Consider the following 27,213-nt stretch of genomic DNA (forward strand, 5'->3'; position numbering starts at 1 on the left):
TTTTATACAGCAAAATTTCGTTGAATGGAAGTTCGTTTTATGGAAGTTTCACTGTATATAATATGTTACATAGTAGCTAGGTGGCAGATAATATGTACTGCGACAAAATGCAGCAAGCACCGTTAATAATTACCTATGCATAAAGGAGGCACCTATATATTACACATACATATATTATAGAACTATAATTACATAAAATATTGTACGGTGCTTTTGTATCTTTTGTAAAGCGTCTGCAATCTGCACTACAGCGGATGCGTAATAATAGTAGGATCCTATCACATAAAATATATTATAATATGCAGATTTGTTTTTATATTTATAAGCTTTCAACTAATGCTGATAGGTAATTTAATTCCGTAACAATATAATGTAATACACTGTCATAAAATACTATTGCTGTAGGTACCAATATTATAACTAATGCTAGTTTCGAAATAATTGCAGTGAACGTGTGAACGATATATTATTACAGTGGCGAATCTCGTTTGGAAGGGGAACTATAAGAGATTTGTCTCCATCCCATGTTTAAAGACCTCGGTGGAAACTGATTGTGCACGATCCCTATTTCTTAACAACCTGATTGAGCACAGTCAAACGAATACAACGTTGCCAATTTTTCTGTCCATCTACAACCAAGCACCGATACATATTACTTTTTTTTAAATACTCGTATATAGGTTAAATTTACTATAAGCAAAACCGGGGTGAATATTCGTCAATCGTTGTGCTTTGCAACTTTACAAGTATTTTTATGAGTTATGATGGGGGTATTTAATTCTAAAAGAATGGCGATTATTTTAACTCATAGTTTCCCATTGGTTGTTGGTAAAAGTGCTATAAGTCAAAAGAAAATCGATAAATATAGGAGTCTGTGTGAAACTATACCTAGGTAAATTATCAGGCCTGGACAAGCCCATCATGCGATATTTGGGTCATTGAGCTGAAACTTCATTGTTTTTTGTTATTTTTTAATTTTAAAACTAGAATTGGATTAGAGATGAACTATTAGTTCTACAAAAGTGTATTAATTTCTCGGCTGCTGACCTCTTGGGTAGGTACCTATTTCGCAACGAAAGGTTAAAATATGTTTAGTATAGGTATTTAAAATTATTGGATTAACAATTACTTATTAGTACCTATATTACAATGTCAATCTAGAAATATCGGATAATTGTATGCATTGGGCAAATTGGGTAAATAGTGTGATGGGTCAAACCAGGATTTTTAAATCAAACTGAACTTTATATTTTCGAACTAATTGAACCGAACTGAACCTAGAATCAATATAAGTCTAACTCGAATTCAACATATTTATTATTTATTTTTAAAATATATTTAAAATATTATCATTAGTTAGGTCATAAAAATTATATATTATCATGAGAAATCTCCAATTGTTCTACTGATTCAGGACTAATTTTCTGTCTCCTCAAACCTCTTAGTAACAATTTGTCTTGCTTTTGAGAACATGTGCTCAGAGCAAACGGACGTGGCAGGAATACCTAAATATTTCATTGCAACTGGCAATACATTTGGGAATTTAGTTTGATTAGATCTCCACGAAGTTAAAGGATTTGATGTTGTACCATTTCACTTCACATGTTTTTATCAACAGCACTGCCACGGTATCGGAATATTATCATGGATTTACCCAAAATAGATTTTACCCTCTTCAATAAATATGATAAAAGCAAAAATATAGGAACATTATGATTGTAGGCCTGCAGCCTCTATTGCAAGCAATAAAAAATTTATAAATATTTAGGCCAGTGGGGGTGAATCTGTAAAGGGCCATTGAAAAAATAACAAAATATTACTATAAATGGTACACAACGTGCCCGTTACAAATTATCACTTTCTATCGCCAATAGTCTAATTATTTCTAAATAATCATCAATTTTATTTATTTTTTAAATAACTTTTGAAGAATTATTGTACAAATATCTGGTCTTTGAACTATCGTGGCCAAGTCCGAAGTCTGGTTCAACAAATATTTTCAAGTTCAATTTTCGACCAGTAAAAAATGCTTGATACCTGTTGGGTTCGAATTTTTTTCGTACCGAGTTCAATTTTTGAATCGAACCATTGATGTTCGATTTGGTTCGATCATTATATCAAATACCATGTATAGTATAGGTTACAACGTTTCTCTATAATTTTAAAATAATTGAGTAAACAAAAAAAAAAAAAACATGGATGGAGAAATAACTTTTGATTATCCAATTGAAAATCAAAAAGATGTATTTAATGTAATTTATGACCTAGTAATAAATAGTTTGGACTGTTTGGAGGGAATATTTTCAAAACATTAACAATAATAATTCAAACCAATTAGTATTGTGAACTATAAGTATTTAGTAGGTACCTAAATAAAAAAAAAATATACTGACACAATTTATTTTGAAAATAATAAAAACGGCAACGTACGTATTTCTATGCTCAATCGTTGGCAAACAAGCCATTCCTGACATCCTGACTTTGATTGGTATTCACTAAGTTCACATAACGGTATTTCTATTATGACTTGTAATATATCATAGATAATAAACAATTTAAAATAATATACTAATAATAAGTACATATCAAGTAATAAAACATACTTATCTCTTTCAAATATCATTCGAAATGTACTTTATTAATAATAAAAAAGGCTTATTAATTTCATACATATGGAAAATAAAATACCTCATAATATTATTTAGTTATACAGCGTTTAGTATTGTAATAACGCAAAAATAAAAGAAAAGAATTTAAAATAATATGAATAAAATTCTAAAATAAATAATAATATAACTAAAATAATTAAGTTAATACAATTATTATATAACTAAGGCTCCTGCCAATAGTTATATATTACTAGTAGAAGATATGAGGATATTAGAAATAAAAATGGTGTTTGGTTGATTTATTGAGTTACACTAAAGGATTTGTATTGTTCTCTACTCGTATAAGAGCTGGAGAATAAGCTACCAGATATAAATATTAAAATTGCGCTATTACCTTCCTCCTGATCGTCGGAGGGTTCTCGAGGTCGTGATTCGAGAACGATCAAGTACACCGTAGTAATAAAATATTAATTATTAAATTATAAAAATCTAATAAATACAATATAATATATGAAATTATATGAATATTGATGCGCATGCACCTTACCTTATTCGCAGCTGTCTTTGATATGCAGTTTACGTAATAAAATAAATAAAGGTATTTTTTATTAAACACTCAGATTAAAGAAAAACAACACTGTTAAATTTCGATTTTAAAAAAGAAACGGTCCAGCTGTCGCTCGCAATGTCTGGTGTTGAAAAGTTTTTAGGTGCTCCTGCAATCTTGAAGTTGTTTTATATTTGGAGGGTGCTCACTGCTCATACACTTGAGAGTGGTGCTCATGCACTGATGGAAGGAGACGACGTGGTCCAGCCAGCCAGGGTTGTAGGTGGCTCCACCAAAGGCCTCTGCGTTTCCAAAGACTTAGCATTGTCTTTGGCAACAGAGATCCTCATTGGACCATCCTCTGCTCTGGTGGCACACGAAATAGCTCACACGTGTTGTGCCAGATAGTCACAACTACGTATAAGTTCTCATGTGATTAAATAATACAAATCGTTCCTTTCATCAGTGGACAATGGTGTTTTTTTTGTTGGATTTTAACTGTTATCTGCGGGCGACAACTTGACTGTTATTTATTTTATTGAATATTTAAACAACATACAATCATGATGTGTGAGCATATCATTACAGTATTACATAATACAATGGATTTATTAAGCTGGATATTACTGTTTTTCTCGTAATAGCTTAGGTATCTGCGCATTCTCGGGACTTTATCGTCTTAGTATCTCACCATCATGTTGTTTAATTTCAAAAAATATATAGGTGTGTTTTTAGTGCAATGGATGAATATTAATCGAAAATTTTACATTTTATAAAGATTCATTCTAACTGTTCACTTTACCATGTATCATGTATGAGCTTTTATAGTTGTTAAAGAGTAATACTTATTAATAAATTAGCTTAAGGGGAACCTATAGCCTGCATGTTGAATATCAATACATCATATTATTTGATAACAACAATCCTGAAATAAAACTTGTCCTTCCATCGGTTCCATCTGATAGTCATAAAAATATAAATAATCAGGAAGTATATGAAACGATGAAACATATCTCTACTGTCTTTGTAAACCTAATCATGATATATTTTCGCTATATGTATACCTATGATATTGTCTAGGTATATATTTATATGTTAACAAGTGAGTTACTGTAATGGATGGAATTAAATTTGAATCCAATGATATTATATCATTGTATACGAAAAATGATTCTGAGCGGAGACGGTTTATCTGTCTAGGATTTATTATAGATTATTAAACATTTTCAAATCATAGATTTAAAATGAAACTTTTTCATGAATTTTCTAGCTTAAAATAATTTGCGAAATTTCGTGATTTTTACGTATTCTGTTAAAATTCAAACTTTGAATGCTTATAAAAAAAAATTGTGACTATGAATTTATTTTATTTTTCAACTGCTATAGTAACAATATGTTAAGAGCCTAGCTTGTATTAAATGTTCAAGCTTTTCTGCCAAACAAATACATTTTTATCGATATTAATTTTAAAAAAACTTATGATGATCAAAAATTGCAAATACCTACGAATAGTTCAACTTAATTCAAAATTTCATGTATCTATGGTCATTTGTTTTAAAGTTACATATAAACCCAAAATCGATTTTGTCAAAATTTCCCGTTTTTCCCTTAATTTTTATCCCGATTATTTACAAAAATATTAAGAATTTTTTACTTTTGACCCGCCAAAGTACCAACTATATTCACTTTCAGATCGAACGAGGTACTGAAGTCAAAAATTGAAGCAATTTTACTGCCCTAAAACGTGATGACAGACACAAAAAAAAATTTAAAAAAAATCAACACACATCATGGTAAAATCAATACATTCATCGACTCATCGTTCCACTCAGAATCTAAAAGTGACTTTTTAGTTATTTCTTTTCATAGTTGATGCTTTATATTATAAACATTCAATATACATGTCGATGTTAAGTACCTATAGAAGAAATACGAAATGTAAATAATATTAATTTAAAATAAGGCGCTTTGGATAGACAATTTAGGAACATTTAATTTTTGTAAGTGGTGCAAATTGTATGTACCACACAGAATCGGGAGTAACAAGTAAAAATGTGAAATTGAACACATAATAAAGACAATATAACATTATCATTTTTTCTTTTATATATTTTGTTACATATACATTTTTTTTTCATCAGCATCCTCTAGACTAAAATAATTACTTACAGCTACCGAATAATATCGTTTTGCATAACATCACAGATTTCATTATACTTTAATTATATAAAACAAAAACTTACACTATAAATTATATTGGAAAAATAATATGTACCAATAAATTATAAGAACAAAATATCCGGTTATTGGTTTAATTAAACATTGGAAGGTTATATTATCTAAATGCGATTTAAATTATAAAAAAAAATTCAGCATAATTATCAAAATAGTAAAAATTAACTGTAGTGTGTATCACTCAAATAAACAACCTCATGATCGTGTAACAACAATAACCTTTCCTTAACAGTTTATTTATTTATTTTATAAATTGAGTACCTAAAATACATTTTCAGTATTTACTATGTTTTAATGAATTTTGAATTAAAGTTATTAATATTAACAATGTTTATGCATTAAATATCCAAGTAATGAATATGTAATAATATAGTATATTATATTATGTAAAATGTAGGTAAGATTTAAAGATGTGCTGTAAAATGTGTTTTAAAAATTAAGAAATTTTCTTAAAATGCTTCCAGACATGTTATAACTTCATACAATCGTACACCATATCACACCTATATTATAATTTTTCTATCATATTAATTTTAATTTTTCAAACATATAAAATTTAAACATTTTGTTTTCTTTTTTATTTCAAAATATTATTTTAAGATTTTAACTCGTAACTCAAATTACACAAGAAGAACAATTATTTATTTTTAATTTAATCGATACTGTTCATTTATTGACCAAACTAAAATTTCAACATTGTCATAAATTCTGTAATCTAAATTGAAACTTTTGGACAATAAAAAATTAAGATTTTTTATAAATAAATATTTATTATATTCTGTATATTAATATTAATTGTTAACCAAAGTATACACCATAAAAATATAATTTCTCAATTATAAAAAATAAAAGTAATATTATGTATGTAAGATAGTAATTTAAGACACATACACAAAAATAATTACTATCGATGAAGGGTAAAATATATTCAAATTAATAGAATCTTAGACTTTAGGATGTTTGACAAACAATTATTTTATAATTTATGAATAGGTAAATTAATGAGCACTTCACTAAATAGTAAATTGGTAGTAGTCACCAGCTATATAACACATGTAGTTAGGAAAAAAAATAAGTATATTAATATCCGTAGTAAAATACAATAATATTCAGATACTAAATCAACAACGATGGATATGAATTTGTATAATTTCAGTCTAAAAATAAATCATTTAAATACCTCTTAGATTGATCAAAATAACTTATAGCTACCATATAGACAATATTATAAAATTTGTCATAATTACATATTTCTTATTATCATATATTTATTATTACTACATCACAAGGTCGCCTTTTTTAAAATTTAAAATTTGCTACCTACCTATAAAATGCAAACCAAATATTTTGAAATAATATTATTTAAATTTACATTAGGTTACCATAGTTTTCAATATTTTCTAATCGCACCACAGATAACTAGTAATTAGTAAATAAAATTATAGAAATCATGGTAATAAATAATAATACCATATCATTTATTTATATTGTTTAGGTAGTTGAATAATTTCAGGTTACATTAATTGGTAAACAGCTGTTTCATATTAAGATCAATTATACTTAGAGTTAATTTAAATTTGAGGTATAATAGTTTTGTTTTTTATAACAAAATATTCTATTAGTTTGTACATGGTTTAAACGGTGTTTTGTTTAGTCGAACATAATTTAATATCTTTAATAGGAGTCTATGTCAAAGAGAAATATATAATGAAATAAACAAGAAGATAATAAAGATTGGAGTTTAAGAATTTGCCAACGAGCTCCATACTTTAATAGATATATAAGCTATAATTTGGTGTTGTTAGACATAGGCATGTGTTTTAAATTTGAATCATTGAATAATATGATAAATGATAATACTAAATTGAAGAACTAAAAATTGCTGTATTGGTTCAAAAATCTATTATTTTTTTATTTTATAAGAACTTACCTATGGAAAAAATTTGATTGTTAATTTATAATTTTCTTAGTTAAATTATTAATCAATAAATAATAATAACAAGTTGATTGCACTTATCTTCAATATAGTAATTCAATTAGACTAAAAAAATGTATACTATTAGTTAAAAAATGGCATTTTTTCCAAGAATTATATGTTTTTTGGTAAAACCTATATAGTATGTATGTACTATATATTATAAAACAATTAATCACCTATGTCAAAAAAAAGTAAAGTTTAGAAAGAAAGTAATTTCAAATATAACTTCAGCCAAATTAATAATCTTCATTTATCTATTAGGTATCTGATTATTGTAATTTTAATACATTTATTTTTATGCAAATTAGTTTCAAATAAACACAGTTATAATTTCACAGTAACAATAAAAATGTTATGGCATTATTGGTCAAACAAATATTTATTATAATAAATGGACAGAAATGTATTTGTTTATCAGCATTAGACACGTAAAAACAATATTATATTTTTGAGACAGTGAAGAATAAAATAATAAATATATATAAAAAAAAAATTGCATATAAATAAAAATAACTAAAATACTTAATGTCTTATGGTATATACTATATAGTATCAGAAAAAATAATATTACTACAATAGATTATTTAAATGTGGATTAATAATGAATTATTTTTTTATGATAATATATGGAATATTCAAATAAGATAAGGACAACTTTATCGGACCCAAAATATCCCATTACGAGCAAATAACACTCATAGATATCATGAAGTACTACTAACAGAAACAAATATTGAGCAACAAGAATTTTTCAATTTTTTACTTAAATTTTTGTTAGTTTGGTATTTTATTATTATATTTACAAGGCTGTTCTAGGAACATTGTATAATATAATGATAAAATACTCGCAAACTGATGACAAAAGATAAGTCTAATATCTAAAATCCATGATTTTGTATTAAATTTTTTTTTTCAAAATTCACTGTTGCGCCCTAGTTAATCAGTACAAAATAGTTATTGTCGTTTTTATTTTTTTTGTTTAAAAACAATTTAACTGGACACTAATAGCTGTAATTGACAACGCTAATATTGCTGTTCTGTCTGTATGAAGAGTTGTGTCACTGCCATCCTTTTGTAATTGAAGTCATTACTTGCGTGCATGCTCACTGATTGAACTGTACGATGATGTCAAGTATACTAGAATAAACACCGGTAACCAATCCCAAAATGCCAAACATTATGATGAACACGTTTTTCCATAGACGCCAGTATAATCTACCCAATCCAGGTTCTTCCCAGTTCGTAACTAGATCGATACAGCTTGGCAAGATTAGACCCAAGAATGACAGACATAATGCTCCGACGAGCGATATGACCGGGCCAAGGTTAGGACAAGCAATCGCAACCAAAACTAGAATAAATAGACAAACATTTATGATTTAATATTATGTATTTACCTGGATTTTAATTTAAACAAGTAAAATTAAGCAATATATAATAACACTTTTTAATTTCTCATCATACTTAAAATTATAAATATATGATTTATATTTTATAGTCAGATACAAATATTTAAATGTATTTTGGGAATAGTTTTGCTAATGTTGATTTTTTTTTTTTTAAATTGTTTGTTAGACCTTGTCCTACATATTAAGTAAATAAATAATGAATATAATAGTTGATGTTTGCAATAGCAGGGAATAACTCACTCAAGATGCAACTAATATACCATGTCATTATTGATTACTCATTAATTAATATACATTTTTAAAATATTCATACAAATTCACAACTCTATAATAATATTAAATATTAATAGGCAAGTTAATTATTTCCATAAAATGAATGATTTACCCGTGCACACGACCAAAAACACTCTGAGCAAATATTCAAAAAGAATGGGGTGTGATGTAAACCGGTGCTTGGTGCCTTTCCAGATGATCTCGAAGGGTACATAAAACTGTAGACTGTATGTAAGGAAAATGGCCACGGCTATCATGATCTTTACGGATTGCGCCAATCTGTAATTAGGAATGGAAACAGTTTATATGTATTTAATTCAGTGATAAAAAGATTGTTGAAACAATTTGTTGACAGATTCATTAATAAAAATTTATAGTAACTTACAATTGGTCTTTTGGTAAATTCAGCGTAATACTGCCTTCAGTCTTATCACCATACTTAAGAAAACCAAACAATCCAACAGTAGAGTACAAAAGTACAACAATGGCCATGCCAATGTTGAGCACACTGGGACAACCAATAAAATGTTGTGGTGTCTTCATGTTGTTTTCCAATGGCATCACCTAAATAAATTATCAGATACATAGTCATTATAAATTAATATACAGGTACCTATGAATACACATTTGTATAATAGTAAATAAATTTGCTTAAGAGGTAGTTTAAGTAAATACTCAACTTATTCTTGAATAAAGTAAACTTTGTAAAATAATAATAGATTTTCTTATTTGTTTTAATAATGTTATTATTCAGATATAATTAAGTTACAATATTTTATAATTTTGATTATTTATAAAAATTAACAATAATAATTATAAAGAAATTTTCTTTAGAAATTATTCTAAATAATTTATAAAAATATAATTGTAAATTAAAAGCAAAACTGAATTTAAAAAATGATTAACTCACAACACCAATTCCTTCCAATGCAAAGATGGCAGTGCCAAAGAAGAGTGGCCATTTGTGCCAATCAGTAATATACGGTACAGTTTTTGTGGATGGAACGTCTTGAAACACGTACCAGAATGTAATGGTCATGCAAATACCAACCAAAAAGTTTGCAATCATTGAAAACGGAGCCAGATACTTCAGGTTACGTATTAAATTCATAACAATTACCAATGGCAACATCATCAACATGTACCATCTAACATTTAATTCTAAAACATATTCATCCATAACCTGAAATCAAAAAATAGATATTAAAAGTTTAAGACTTATGCAAACAATATAATTTGAATTAAGAACTGCAAGACAAAGAAATATAACATTAATTACTATAGTACATTAAGTATTGTAATATTTATTATGGAAGTGAAGTAACCCAATTCTTTCAATTGGATATTTTTCTAATACATTAATTTATTATATTATTATAATTAATAGACATAGGTATATTATCATCACAATACTGCCTTGGTATCTATAAATAAATAACTTTTTTAAATATGTAATTAAGTTATATTTGTATTTTGAAATATTTTAAAAGGAGCTTAAGTCTTTGTCTCAGTGTTAAAAACTTTCAACATACCAAATTCGTATTTAGCATGTTAGTTGTGTGTAATAACTAATAAGCTTCAATAATATAATTAACTGATCTATTACCAAACTTAAAGGTAGGAAAATTATGATATTTTTCTCATAAGTTTTTACGATATTTTAATTAATTAACTAAAAATATACATAACAAGATTAAATTAAATTAATTGTTCATTTAAAACTAATTAATTTATATATATATAAAAAAAAAAATAGCAAAGTTACCTTAGTTAGATTATTCATTTTTAAAAGGATAGTATAAATATAATATAAATAACTTTATTTATTTTTATTTAAGTTAGTGAATTGAAAATATTTCCCTTATTAGTTAATTAATACTTTTTTATGATGACTTAATAACTATTAAATATAAATTCTTATCATTTACCTGTTTAATATTTTTTGCAACAAAAACAATATAAACACAACAGCAACCAAGCAAATCAATGGTTAGGAACGTGTTAACGAGGCCTCTGAAAAATGTATAAAAAGTAAATATAGAATATAGATATTGGACAATATTTGTATGGTCAAACTGAACATAATATTATTAGACAAATATTAGAGGATTTCTACAAAAAAAGACATTACACCAAAGTTTGTCATATTCTGTTAATCACATTGAGGAACACAAATAAGTTCATGAAGGCATATCATAAATATTTAGTAAGTATTTTTGAGCTAAAATTTCAGTATAAAAAAACGATAATAATATTTAGTAAAGAGTTTACTGTACGCTGGAGTCATCAAAAATAAAAAATATTTAAATATAAAAATGATATAAGACAATCATAAGAAATTATTTTTATAATAGTAATAATAATCATGCTTTAATTTTTTATACCAGCAGGAACTTTATGAACTTATTGTTGCTGTGTTCCACCGTGAAAGAGGGAGAAAGAAGGTTAGGTTAACTGTTAACCTACAGTAAACCACCTCTTACTAAAAAAATATTTATTATTTAACATATTAATAATTTCGTACCTGAAGAGACCGGAAAATTTATGGAAGGCTGGTGGTCCAGCAAGGAAGGCAACTTCTGCAACATCAGCAAATCCCAGTGCTGGTACTTGCATTCTACGGCATAATTTATGAGAAGATTTTACCTGAAATACAATAATACTTATGTAGCTATGCAGGTATACACTGTATAGGTAATTATCCTACAGCCATTGAGATTTTTAGAAAGTTAAATAAAACTATTCTCTTTTTAGAGAAATAGTTTTATTAAATCACCTATACGGAAATATAATCTTTAACTTGATCAAACTTGAATAACTATGTTATATATTAGCTAATTTTACGTTTATTTTTTAAAGGAAATATTGCTAAGTTTGTATCTACAAATGTTGTTCATATAATGTGTTTGAAAATCAGAAAATATAAATAACTCAACAAAATAATTAAGTTTTTAAAATTAAAATTCGAAGTTTAAAAAGTCAGATCAATAAAATTCTTTAAACAGACTGTATTTCTTTGAAGAGTCAAAAAACATTACAATCGTCTGCATGAAATGTTTTAAAACATGGATTTGATCAATAGCGAACGAACAAAAAGTATTTATTATAACATAATTTATGACTGCTTTTTTTTAAATAAAATAAAATCTTACCAGTATATGGACACAATATGTACAAACGAATCCAATTACAGCGGTTGCGACGAGCCCAAACACTAGTCCAGCGTTCATAAAAGCCAAAGGCATGGCCAAAATACCTGAGCCCAGACTTCCTTTCAGCAGATGTATAAATGTTTCCATATCCCTGAAAATTAACAATTCTAAGTTTTGGTATCATAATTGTTAACAGTTTTTTTTTAAAATTTAATTACGTAGTTGGGTATTGGACTGTCCGATGGTCGAACGGATTGTAGCCACCGAATTCGGCATCCTTGCTTGTACTTGACACCAGCGGAAGCGTCGAGCCATTGGTCTGTGTTATAGGTACCCCGTTCGAAGAACATTTGTACCTATTAAAACATAAGTTAAAAATTATTTATTTGTGAATTTATAAAACCAAGTGGCTTTCAAAAGGATTTTTGAAATTGTGATTATGTACCTATTAATGTACATCATACATTCAAGCTACATGCATAGTACATATGCATCCACCGTAATATTTATATAGGCAGTTGTGTTGAATAGTAGGTAACATAATGAGAGCAATAATGCGTTACATAATTTCCTTAGAATTGTTTCTATTTAACCAAACTACAATGAACATTTTATTATACTTCTATTTTCTGTAACATGACGTGTTACTGTTTTTACTTATTTTGAGTATTGTGAATATTAATAATAATAATAATTATAGGTACTATATAATACAATGTGGGTATTGGGTATAAAAATAAATACGAAATATATTTAATTATAAATCATTACAATTATCCAGTTTTCAATGGTTATTACTATGCGTAAATTTACTAAATTACAATAAAAGTTTACTGCCTAAAAAAATAATATTTTTTAATTATCTTTCTCGAAATACATAGAATATTTCCTATAAGTAGGTCGAGTGAACTGGATTTGTGTTATAAAGTTTTTATACATAAATATATTTTGATAATTAAACATTAATAATATTGTTGAATAATATTTTTATAATTGTTAAATCTATTTATTTTATTAAATACTATTTCTACTAACAATCGTCATTCAATAAGTAAGCAATTATAGAAATGCATATAAACTGTTTTTGTGTTTTGCATACCGTGGAGGTAACAAAGCCAATTTGTAGATAGAAAAGTAAAATAATTGTAATACAATTTCATTATAGTAATCAATAATGTAATATCATTACTTTTTCAAACTGACTTACCCAACACTGGTTGTAGGTAAATACAACCGGAATATTTTATGCATCATAAAGTAGTATTTTTTAGTTACATGTCTATACGAAAACTAGATAATAATTATACAAATTAGATACTTCTGTATATTATACGAATAAGTAAATGTATGCTACTATAGATTTTGAAATGTGTATCTTGTTTAAGCGTTAAGTGCCATAAAACAACGATTAGTTAATACACAGGTAGGTAGGTAACCAATAGAAATCAATTGTTTTATAACAGAGAGATTTTAATAAGCGTATGGCATTTATTGTCGTTGTTAATTATTTGAGATGACACATTTCATAATTGTTTTTTTTGTTTAATAACGAGGCGAATATAGTATTACAACTAAGAGCACTAAGTGCATATAAGTACCCAAGATGACAGTTGTCATAATATACCGTTGATTCTGAGATTCCATGAGCATTGCGCAAGCAATTCAATATTATATTGATCATTATTTAATATTATAATACGCATAAGCATACAAATTAAACAAAAAAATATAAATACTTGAATTATTTATCGACTTTAAAATAGATAATAACTATGAATATGAAAAATTTGCAAAAGATTATTTTGATTTTTAAGAGCTTTTTTTAAAAATTCTGGATAAATTTAGTATGAAGCACGATGTAATGAGTATAAAAATATGTTGTCATTGGTATTGCACCAATAAAATACTTTATTTAACACAAATTATGCATAAAAAAATAACCAGAATATAGTTTAGGAGGTGTAAATATTTTATATTATATATTAAAAAAATTTATCAGTAAAATAAATATTTGCATCTTTATGCTCGAACTAATTTCAATTTAAACTATTAATTATTATCAAATATTATGTTTTAACAAATATCAAAGGTAAGTATATGCATTTTTTTTTTAATTAAAAAATACTTACGTTAGGTAAAAAAAAAACTATTCGTTTAGTCAATATGTAGTCAATTGAAACTTTGAAACATAAGAATAATTATTAGGCTTATAGCTTATTAACAGATAATAATTATTAATACATAACTTATATAATAAATTGCAATAGGTACTAATTATGTAATATACCTACACTAATATATTTTGTACAGTAATTGGTGTGTATGTTACTACATATAATATAGTCATTGCAAAGATAAAATGCAATTTAGCACGTAATGATATAATATTATGTTAAATTAATTACACATTTGTAATAATTTTCAGTTCATTAAATTGAGTACATTTTACTATCATTAAACACACTAGTTATATTATTTTACCTATTTTCGGCCGACAATAGTAGTTGCTAATATTAGTACTGTACTAATATAAATATAAAGTACCAAGTAAGGATATCGTAAATTCAATTTAAAAATCGTTAAGTATAAAAATAAACAAACGATTATAGACTTAACAAGTTTTTGCTTAGAATAATTAATACATAGGAAAATTAAAAGAAACTATAGTAGAATAAATGTATGTGAAGACGACACCTGGACTGTTTACTTTGGCAAAAACATAAATTTTAGTGGGTTTCATTCCTATTTTAGATTTTGTGCGAATTTTCGATTGAATTAAATTGCTTTAAAATTGTTTTTAATTAAATGTAAATACTGTATTAAAATGCGGTTGAGTTAATACATTGTGTGTAGTGTTTATGAAGTGGTATCTACATGATTATTACAAAAAAATTATGGTTATTGGTTAGATGTGCTACGTTTATTATACTTTGGTCGAATACTCGAATTATATATTTATATAGGTACCTCATTATAATACCTATGCAACATCAAAACCCAATAGGTACATTATATAAATAATGATTCACATTAAGTGCAGCTTTCAAATATTTTCTGACACTATTCATTTTAATAAGAATTATCATTTTTGCAAAACGTACTTGACCATAACTAGATCGGCCACATCTGTTCGTATCGATCCCTTCTTGTTGTTATCCAATTCTGTGATAATCGGTCGCATGGACCCCTGAAAAATAAAATAATATGATACATTTAAATTAAAAAAAAAAAAATTCGCATCAAAAATTAAATTGTTCATTTCAAAAATTGAATGTAAACATTGTGAATTGATTCATTTATTTTAAGAAACAATCTGTTTTTTTTTTTTTTTATCATAGAAGAAAATATATAATTAATTGATCAAATTACTTAATTTAAATGTTTGAATAAAAATAATAAATCTAAGTGAAAAATATTGAAAATATTTAAACATGATTATTTTTATTTTTTTCTTCGATTGGGTTTAATAATTTTACATTGCACCGTGTAAAAAAATTGAGAACAATTTAATTTTTATTATTTTAAAACGTCAACTATGTGATTATTCTATCATCTAATTAAGCAAAGTAGTTTTTTCATACTATTGTAATAAAACAATACGAGCTTGAAATATGACAAACTTTTTCACATTGAGTAAACTATAGCAGAATTTAAAATTACAATGGGACATATAACAAAAGTTTTAGCATGAAATTGTCATTCATATTCATGCTATAAATGGTATGGAGGACAACACAAATTTGAAAATATAAACATGCGATGGTTATATTTAGAATAATGAATATCTACAGAAACGGAAAAAATTAACAGTAAATTGGAATACACAATTTTAATTTTAAGTTAGTTGTCGACAATAGTTTGAAATATCTATATTAAATCAATCAAATTATTTAATTTAAGTTAAACTATCTATAGTGTTATATATTAAGGAAAAACAAAACTAAAAGATGATATGCATAAAAGTTTGAACTAACTCATTTGGTTAATAATTATTATTTATTATACATTGTGAAAATACCCTATAACGCCTCATATTGATACGACACCAACAACCGACCAACGAATACTACTAACTACTAACTAGAAAATGCGACAGTGTCATATTGATCTTGAGCTTAATCAAAAAATCATAGGGAACTTATTTATTTTAAGCTTTAATGGTATCGGATTACAAATCGTGTTTTACTGTTTCTAAACATAAAATAATTATATCCTGATACCTTATTCACATCATGTATATCGTATAAAATAAAACACTTGAGATAATGATTGACTCCCGATTTTATTAATTCAATAATATATTTTTCACTCATTCATACTCATCATTTTATACTTCACTTTTGATATAAGCATTTTAATTATAAGACTTAACATAAAACTCTTCAAAAAGTTATCAATAAATCCATGATGATAAAATGTCATATGTAAAATACTAAATTATCTACTCGAGTGCTATTTAAAATTATTCTGATAAGATTTATGTTAAATTTAACAAACACACTTTGCCAATTTTGTTTTTACTATTTTTACCTGAAGATTTAGAATACAATTATCATTTAGTTTTGTAATTACTGGTTGCAGTGCTAGTTTATTTTATTTTTATTAAAACAAAATGTATTCAATCTAACACAATATAATATATATGTATATATATTTTTTAATTTAAACTTTTTGGATACAAAATATATATTTATATACTGTTTTTAAATAAAATTACAAATTTAACAAGTCAATTTTTATTATTTTTTTGAAAATAGTAATTATTTAAATATAATACCATAATATTTAAGTTACACATTATACATAAATAATTTAGTTTTTTAGTTTGAAAATAATTTATAATTAAAAAATAAATATTTGATATTACTACTATTATTTATTAAAATGAATTTAAATTATCATAGTTTAAAATAACAAAATGACGGAGTTGGCGTATAAGAGTTTTAGAGCATTCTTCAATCTAGAAACTAAAAAGGCAAAAAAACCAAAAAGGGTAAAGTAGCATTTACACATATTTTTTCATATTATAGTATTACTGTATTAGGATTTAAAATTAGTACCTATTTAATCATTTTAATTTGTAGCACAAAAAGTATTATCAATACTTAGTATGAAATTTACCAGTCCAATCATAAATAGTTACTTTAATTTCTTCAAATAAAATTTCACTATAGATACTACCATAAAAAGAATGAGGGCATTTATAAAAAATTAATAAACCTAATTTCAAAAATACTTGTTTATTCGTTGAAATTATAATCAACGTAAGTTTAGAGAGGAAAAGGCCATTTTTTTATGATTTATATTATATAGAATATTTGTATATTTCTACTTCGCTTGTTTACAAGGACTTTAAAATTATTTAATCACTAAGTCAAACATATTTGCTTAAGAAAATATTAATTGGTATACTAAAGCCTTAAAAATAATTTATAATATTTAAATACTTATTATTTAAGTTCAAAATATAAAGGGAGAGCAGTAATTTTGAATAAAAAATCAACATTTTCGAATATATTATTATAAAGTATATATATATATTTTTAGTTTATCTAACTTTTTATGACAAAATACTAAATGTTTGTACAATGTTACACAATTATATACGTTATATACTAATAATTTTCGCTACACGACATTTTAATATTATGTTGGATAATACAAGAGAGAAATACATTTTTCATAAGTCAAATTAGAAGATATATCTAGAGGAACATACACTAACAACCAATATGGTTCTTATAAAATAATGTTTGGTAGTTTATTTTAAACATTAATATAATTTAATTTAAAATTTTAATATAATTTATTAATAATTATATAAAATAACCTATTATTATATGCCTTACTAGTTATGGTGCAATTTAAAAATAATATATAATTCGATTATTATTATTATTATTATTATTACCTGTAGTATAATATTATATAATTTATGCATACATACATGATGTTATTATTTTTCAATTAATGCTTGTTTGTGTAAAGTTAATATAGCTATACTATACTATCTGTGTATATAATATATTTTATTGAGCAGTTAGGCGCAAGTTTATGACAAGTACGACGCAATTCATAATTTTAAAGGGTCATATTTTTGTAAATCAATAACTAATTACTATTGGAATTCCAAGTAATCTCAAGCATGTCTTTTAATTCGAATTATAAAAAATATGGGTATAGTAATTGTAGGTTATATTTGCAAAGTTGGTTCAACAATTTGTCTAAATTCTTTTACCTACCTAGTACCTATTACAAATGAAAACAAATAATTTATGTTAACTGTTTCTAAGAAAGTTGGTAAATGTATTTTTTATCGTACCTATGGAAAATAAATTATGTAAATATCGCGACAGTTTTGTAAAAAGCTGATTGATGCTATAAGAATTGCCCATATGTGAGCTAGACTGACTTATGGACCGCACTAAGTACTAAGCAGTAGACGTATATTATAGAAATATAGAATCCAATATTTACATTATATAGAAACCCTGGGCACCTATAGGCACCTACACGGCTACACCGGTGGTTTTGACTACATAAATTCTTTATATTGTATTCCTTATACTCATTCTGGGTGGGGAAGGGACAAATTTAAAACCATGTCACAAATAATCATTTTAATTCTCTTGCCGAAGACTGTTCAAGCGTACTTACGTTTTACTTTTGAAGTATTGAAAAAAATATTTACTTTTAATAATTTCCATGAACTTTTATTTTTATTTATATATAGGTACGGTAAAAAATATAAATTATACTCTTATATTAAACGGAATTAACTAAGTTTCAAGAGAGAGAGGGAAGCAAATGGGCAATCGCCCAAACTCCCTCCTACCACCACTGAAGTTCTATATTGATATGAATGTACTATATCGTTTTACGATTGAAAGTGCGTTGACGTTGCCACAAACAAAATAACTATACTAAATACGTATAATAATTTTTACTCAAACTTGCAACTATATACGCATCATTGCCCAAGTAAATATCGTTTGTCTAGTCGTCTCAATTATTGGTTTAAATCATTTATCAATGTGCATTGTGCGTAATGGTTATCGATTTTTATCTATTTGTTCCACATAAACGGCGATTTATGGCGTTCAATATTATTTTATACAATTGATTTACCCTTGACTTCGGTGACCCATCGAAGGGCCACTATATGCATATTTCATAGACATATATCATATACACTACCGTGTACAAATGTACAAGATATATGAGTAGCATAATTATTATGTACTATATATAATATCTGGAGTAGTAAACCGTTTTTGCTGTAGCGCAATTGACAAATTATAATGTAAGGACAGAAAAAATTCGTCGAATAAAATTTCAAAATATTATATAAAAACAATTACGAGGGACGACGTTGAATATATGAACGTGTTCCGAGAATTGATGTTAATTTATTACGATTATAGTTTGGTATAAAATAGTTAAGGACGCACAATGCCTGTTTTTAATTAAAACTAATTATTCCATTAAAATTAACGCTTCGGTCATCACTGGAGTGCGTTGTAATAATGACACGTAATGATCTCTTATTGTTTTTAATAAAAAATAAATATATCAATATGAAACAAACAGCGCTGTTTGTGTTTATAGATAGATAATATGAATAGCAACAACGCTTAGTTATTATTGGTTTTTGTTAACGGGGGTTGTTTTAATATGTTTATGTTCAGCAAAAAATTTAATATAAATTTAAATAGAAGAATATATTGACGTTTCTGCCCTATTTAATGTTTCTAGAATATGATATCATAACTTTTAATTTTAAATTTAAACGAATTTTAAATGCTATTTTCAAGTAACAAGTAACAGTGGTATTTAAATTATATTACCTGTAGGCACGGCTAATATGATTTGTTGATATAAAAATTCCAAACAATACAGTCGTATACATTGGGGTAATTAAAAGAGTAATATATTTTTTATGCATGTATCCCGACATTTTTAAAATATAGGTTCGAGAAATGTATACTTATGCGCACTAAAGATGAAATTCAATATATAAAAATGTAATTTTATTTTTTTAATTGTGTTATAAATATTTAACACAGAATAGAGTATAGGTATATGTAAATATTAAAAAATATGATTTGTGTTAGTTTAAACTGTTTAAAGATTGTTAAGAATTTCTAATATCGATATTTTCATTGAATAAATCGTATTTAATAAATATTAGGCAATCAGAATAACTATCAAAATTATTAAAAAGTCTAGACAGATTTGAAAATATTGATTTACAATACAGTTTACTGTATACCTACATAACTTGAAATAAATACTTAGCTAATTAATAATGATAAACTATTAAAACAATAAAAAAATATTAGACAATAAGCACGTGGCATACTACACTGCGGTTTTCATATAGTATGTTTTAAGTTTAAATTTCTGCAAAAAAAAAACTTTTTTTTAAATTATGAATTTGTCTTTAGTAAACAAGTGTACCTAGGCATTAATTTAAAAAAACCTATACAAATATGGAATCAAAGAATTCACACACACAATGATTAAAAGTAGCTTAGTATGATGTTTTTTTCTCAACCTCCGCACAATATTATACAGCTAGTAAAATATTAAATGTAACCTATGAATTGTAAAATTTTAGCAAAATAAACTAATTATTAAACACTTATGTCAAGAATCATATTAAACAGTTAAAAAGTGTGTAAAATTGTACAGTTTGAGAATAAATACCTACATTTTTTTTTTGTGAATCGAAGTTTAAATAATAAACAGAAGTTCATGACTAAATTTTTAATGGAATTTATTTAGTTTTCTTTAAAGGTTTTAATATTTTAGATCAAATTCCATATAACAGTGCAAATTATTACAATAAATATTTTTTTAATTATCGCAGATTCACAGTATCAACTGGCAATGCATAAAACCATTTTAATAAAACTTTGTCGAATACTTTAAAATATTATTAGTATTATACACTTACACAAATTAATTATAATTATTTAGGGATTATAGATTTTGTTTATTTCTCATTCGATAAACATTGTTCTCTAAACCTTTAAAGAGACAAGAGCATTAAACAATATTGCATTAAATAAATAACAATTATAATAAAAAAAAGTAAATTTTATTTAAAAATAAAACGAAATGCATTCAATGTTATATTATTACGTTGTTGTTCATTGATGAATCTAATGGGTCTAACCACAATTAACCTAACCTGACCTGACCTATTGTTGGAAAAAAATGTATATATATTTATATGTATGTTGTATACATTTATTTATACTGAAGTTAAAACTTGTTAAAAATTTTATATATAGAAACACATTACGAATTGCAATAGAGTTAATATAATTCATTTTTTTTTATTGATAAAAAATATCAAATAAACGTGACTGATTTTAATATTGATTAATGACAGACGTTTTAATGAATGTACATAATTATAGAAACAATCTGGAACATATTATTATATCAAGACAAAGGTTATGTTTATTTACTATAACATAGGTTACTCTTCCGCTAATGATTATTAACTTTTTTTCGATAAAATTTAAATAAGATGGAAATCATAGAAGGTTGAGCAAGCACATCAATTGACTTATAATTGGGCCTGTACTTATATGTAGCCATGTACGAGTAGGCCATAATTCAGAGTTATCAAAACCCATTGGAAAACTACAACAACTGACGAGACTGACAGTATGCCAAAAATGGAAACCCGTAAAATCGTTAATTTTGAAAACCAATATACTACATATAATACAATAATATGTTAAATAACATCTAAAAAATATTTATTTATTTCAAGTTTCAAACATACAATAGGTAGCCGTAACACAATCATTGTATACAGATTAATATTAAGATTAATATGTCATCAGGTACTCAGTGCTGGGTACTTCTCTAATTCAGTTATTCATGTCACTTTAACATTTTGTAATTAATATTGATTATTGTAATTTTTAATGTATACATTTAAATGATTTACTTTTATTGGAAAAATGTAAATACAGGCTGGAACAGTCTGTAATATTTTACTATAGACGAATATAAACCTTGAATATCTTCAAAAAAAAAAAATGTAGTCTCGACCGGGCTGACTAGTTATCATTGGTATTATTAATATATATTATAAAACAAAACAAGATTTATGGTATAATAATAGTTAATATACTACATATATATTGTATATATTAAAAGTTCTATTTAGTGAATGGTGCAAGACAAACTCGCGAATTAATAACTTCGTCCAACACCCAATTTTCACTAAACTTATTGCTATATATTAGGTATGGGTAATTTAAAAAATAATAATACTGAATGTATATAGTCATTCGGCAGCAGTATATATATATATATATATATATATATAATACACAATAGGTATTAGGTTTAGGTACTTATATATAGAACCAACTTTTCAACGAATTGGGTTCAAGGCGGTTAAATACGAAAATTGTTAACACTTTTAAGTTAGGTTAAAAAATAATGTTTATCATCATACATGATATTGCTTCCAATTCATAATACGCACCACACACTATACGTATCTAGTCGTATACATATTATTATTATTATGTTATATCTAACGACTGAGGTTATTGGCACGTTCTAAGTGTGGTTTTCGTATTGTTTAATTCAAACCATTGTGCAAGTTGTATATGTGTATATAAATGTAATTTTGCCAGGTAGTAGGTACACAATTGTGCTATCGATGAAAAATAACGTAACTGCCTCTAGTATACAATAATAATAATAATAATAATAATAATTCCTGCGGACATGCACGATGAGCATTTTGTTTTTGACCACAGTGGCAAGAATAATTTAGTCATGATGCATAAGAATTAAGAATCACAGCCCATCTGTTCCCGAACATGAGGAACGAGAAATTTTAATTATAATTATATTATCGTCGGTCAACGGCAGCAACTTTGGTCGTAATATTCGGAGAACGAAACTTTACATATTACATATATTTTGTAAGGAAAGTAAGTAATATTAATATATACATTCAAAATCAATTTAGACACATTAGTGTATAATAAATGATATCATTTTTAGTATAGGTATACAAAGCATCCAAATAATAAATGACAGTCACCTGTATTATCACGCTGCTAGAGATGGATATGACATCTAATTTGAAAAAAAAATGTTTTGTACATGAGCCTGTTTTGTGATTTAAATCCCATCCAAAACTCTAATAATATGTCTGCGGGCATAACAATTCTAAGGATATGAATACCTCCGAAAACCAAGCTGCTCACGTACGGACAAGAATATCGAGCGAAACCTTCAATAATAAGAACATATTTTATCATAAATAAATCGCGAGATTTTACTATTTCAGATGCCCGCGGGCGCGTGTTAACGACGTCCCGTAAATGAAATTATAATCAACCTAACGTCCGTGTCCAAACGAATATACCTAATTATGTATGTTATTATAGCCTCCGGTGATTGAGAAGATTAGCAAAAAAAAAGTAGCAAAAAAACCTATTACGATTTTCTCGTCATTCGGCGTGTGTTTTTTGTGCATAATATTATGCTAGCTGGCGCATAAATAGTAGATAAATCACTGCGAATCGATACACCAACGTCGTAGGTAGATATAAATATAATCTGTATCCGCGTATCGAATGTTCGACGAGCATACGCCGTACTATACATAAAGGAAAACGTGTGAAGAAAATATGAACATAAATATTATAATATGCGCACGAGTAACACTATATAGGTGCACATATAATAAAAGAGTATAAAACACGTTTATCGATAAAATTGTAAGACTTGCGAAGTTACGATCGTCGACTATGCCATTATTTGTTATACGCACACCCACGTAATGCTTGCGATTTGTGACCCGAGAACAATTGAAACCACTGTTGAAAACAATAGAGTTGTAGGAGGACAACGCTGCAAGTCGTGTGCGGTGCAAAGCCTAAAAGGTTGCAACGGTCAACAATATAAAAGCGCTCCATCGTTTTTTATTTTTTTTACCACGGTATAGATGTAAACGCTCACGTCAAATCCCACCATCATTAAAGGACTCTTTAGCTCCCGACAATAATTCGGTGGAATTGTATAATATCATATTGTGCGACTAAATCACGCAACGTTTTTTCATGAGCAAAATATGTATATTATTTAACCGCCGAAGCAGCAACCATATTTCGAATACAAATCGCGAGTGGTATAAAGCTGCAATTTGGACTATTGTATAAATGAGTTTTGAGCATATTATATTTGCATTACTATAGTCAACGCACTCTAAAATCGACTGAAACGTATATTAATTCATGAGACTTCTGCCGTTTGAATGAACGAATTCCGTCTACGGCCTACAATGGGTTTTCTGCTAAATGAATGTGTACAACGAATCACTTGTTAAATTTCGGACGAGACCGCGTGTTTTATATGGTGACTAATTCTGCAAAAACAATCGTGGTTAGGGGTTGGGAGCGGATTGTGGGCAGACTACATGCAAGAAAAAAGAAAAACCAATTATACGACTTGCAGGCTTGTGGTTCACAAGTGCACCTGTCCCGACACGCCTGCCGTAACCTGGACTCAGGTATACGGAGTGACCGGCCGGCCTGAATGCATAATGAATAAGTGCGTGCGCTCGTGTCCTGAGCTCTTTATTTTATTTATTAGCTCTTCGGGTAATATATTTTCTCTCCAACCGTATATATCTACACGCATATTATAATAAACATCTCACGCAAATCTCCGACGCAGCGCCGGCTTTCCCGCAACATAATATAAATTACCATTTCCCCGTCGTATGGTCTGTGATAATGGTGCTATCTGGACGGGACAACAATATTATGTTTAGTAGACGGGGCAGATGATTGTGCTGCTTTTTCAGATGCTGATACAAAATGCACACCAAAGAGAGAGAGCAGGTTGGAGGGGGTAACTAGGATATTGTATAAATATAGACAAAGAGAGTGAGAGAGAGGAGACATTTGGCAGGCGCACAGCCTGGTTTTTTTTTTCACCGCACACATCATGCCTGTACGTAAAATGAGAAATGGTATACATGCGAAAATCACGCTTTATACACGTGCTCGCTGCGTCTGGTAGAGTAAATACGAAACCGACCGCCGAGTTCACCCAGTCTTAGCCAGCTATTTATGAAAAAATAAATATAAGTGACTTAATGGTTAATGGTGATTATTGCAGTGTGAATGTTGTCAAAAAACATTCTAATTTTAATATTGAAGTAATTCAGTGTTATAATCCTATCAACTTAAATAGCAAGTAAATAAATAAATTTGATTCTATGATGATTATATGGGCACACACAGCACACTAGTTACGGGATTAAAAAAAAATAATATTTAAAAAATAGGTTTATGGATATTAATATATAATTATATTTATTGATAACAGTTGTCAAGAAAAAAAAATTGTATGAACACGAGTAATTCGATAACATTAAGATAATATTATATATCATAATTGAATGTAAAAAATAATCGTGGTTTTTAACGAATACACGTTGAGATACAAGAAACATGTTATTATACTTAATAAATTGACCACCGAATTCTACTTCATTTTTATTATATTTAGTATAATTTTAAAATAATTATCATCACAAGTTAGACACATTTGTGTGTGTCATGTATGTGCGAGTCAAACCTACTTGGTTTGAGCGTCAATAGAGGTTATGGAGCGCTCTACGAGCTGTATGTTTCGGATGTCCGGTAACGGGTGGTCCGACTGGTATTGATCTGGAAAACGAACGGGGACCGGAGGCGGTGTAGAGCCGGCGCATACACGCCGACCTCGCCAATAACAGAACTCATTGTCCGAAAAAATAAATAAATAAAAGAATGAAAAAAATAAAATGAAAAACACAATGTACACTTCTGTCTCCTATATACACAGAAGCTATATGATCGTAAACACAATGATAGTACCTGATACCTATTCTGTATCATAATCATGGCCATAGCTACAACTTGTGACAGTAATGATTAGTCCTGCAAAATCAAAGTTAAAAACAAGGCTTGGGGCTAGGCCCTTCCCGGTCCCACAAATAACGTTAACAAATAAAAGTCTTTGCATAAAATATTATTAATAACTAATAACTAGTAAAATACCTACTAAGTATCGACTTGCAAGTTGTAACTAAAGCCTAATTTAACTATCATATAATTATAATACTTGTCTGATATAGGTGAATATAATTACCAGTAAGGCACTGCAAAAGCAAGATATTAAACTATATTATAAATGTAGCCATTGCAGGTATGATAATACAATTATGTATGTTAAAATGTTAAACCTATCTATGTTTTATACATTATACTTTATATTAAATACAATTCAAGACCACAAAAATTATGATGTAGTAAATCAACATCGAAACTAGTAATTTTAATTTTATTAATCTTTAATTTCAATATTAGAAGAATTTTTTTTAATATTAAGCTCTATCAATGCGATGAAATGTATATTCCTAATTTTTTTAGAGAACTTGGTAAAAAAATCCATAAGGATAGAAATTCAGAAATAAACTTCTCCATAGTTATTTCGATAATAATATTATAATATATATATAGTGTGACAGAGTGTGTGGACGTATATGGTTATTTAGTACACACCCTTTTAACGAATCCCGTTAACCTATAATATGGAAGTTAGGGATATCGGGATATTATTATTATTGTTATTTACTTAAATATTTTGTATGCAATACTATAGTACTTAAGTGTTTTTTATAATAACACAACGCTATAATACCCATGTCTATTCACTCACTCGATGGCGGCACAAGACGTGAATGATGTGACACATTGTCTACCGACGAAGAACTCCGTGAGAGAAAGAATACGAAGACAAACGTATTCTATTGTAAAAACGGTAATGACCGAGTGTATATGTCATTTGAGAGTAAATACACACAAAAAATAATGTACACAACGTAACCCAAGAACTACGTGTCAACCGTACAAATTCGGTTTCGACACATAACACAAAATACATCATATTATTCATATTATTATATTGT

At 27.0% G+C, this 27,213-nt stretch overlaps 1 protein-coding gene across 6 annotated transcripts in view; it reads right to left on the reverse strand.

Moving 5' to 3' along the window:
• Positions 1-7,729: 7,729 nt before the first annotated feature.
• Positions 7,730-27,213, reverse strand: part of LOC107161758 (proton-coupled amino acid transporter-like protein pathetic) — a 35,260-nt gene continuing 15,776 nt past the window's right edge. For 3 of the 6 annotated variants that reach the window (XM_015508287.2, XM_015508285.2, XM_015508288.2), the window contains 9 exons: positions 15,305-15,390; positions 12,422-12,559; positions 12,204-12,354; positions 11,576-11,697; positions 10,980-11,064; positions 9,962-10,234; positions 9,437-9,615; positions 9,164-9,330; positions 7,730-8,720 (listed from right to left, as the gene is read on the reverse strand). In XM_015508287.2, coding sequence (XP_015363773.2) covers positions 8,473-8,720; positions 9,164-9,330; positions 9,437-9,615; positions 9,962-10,234; positions 10,980-11,064; positions 11,576-11,697; positions 12,204-12,354; positions 12,422-12,559; positions 15,305-15,390 — 1,449 coding nt within the window. In that variant the 3' untranslated portion in view covers positions 7,730-8,472. Of the gene's footprint in view, positions 8,721-9,163; positions 9,331-9,436; positions 9,616-9,961; positions 10,235-10,979; positions 11,065-11,575; positions 11,698-12,203; positions 12,355-12,421; positions 12,560-15,304; positions 15,391-16,177; positions 16,363-27,213 lie in introns of those variants that run through there. The other 3 variants (XM_015508289.2, XM_089225647.1, XM_015508290.2) reach the window with 3 other exon arrangements.

Source organism: Diuraphis noxia, unplaced genomic scaffold, assembly GCF_037042655.1.
Source record: "Diuraphis noxia isolate RWA-SAM2 unplaced genomic scaffold, SU_Dnox_SAM2 contig0004, whole genome shotgun sequence".
NCBI lineage: Eukaryota > Metazoa > Arthropoda > Insecta > Hemiptera > Aphididae > Diuraphis > Diuraphis noxia.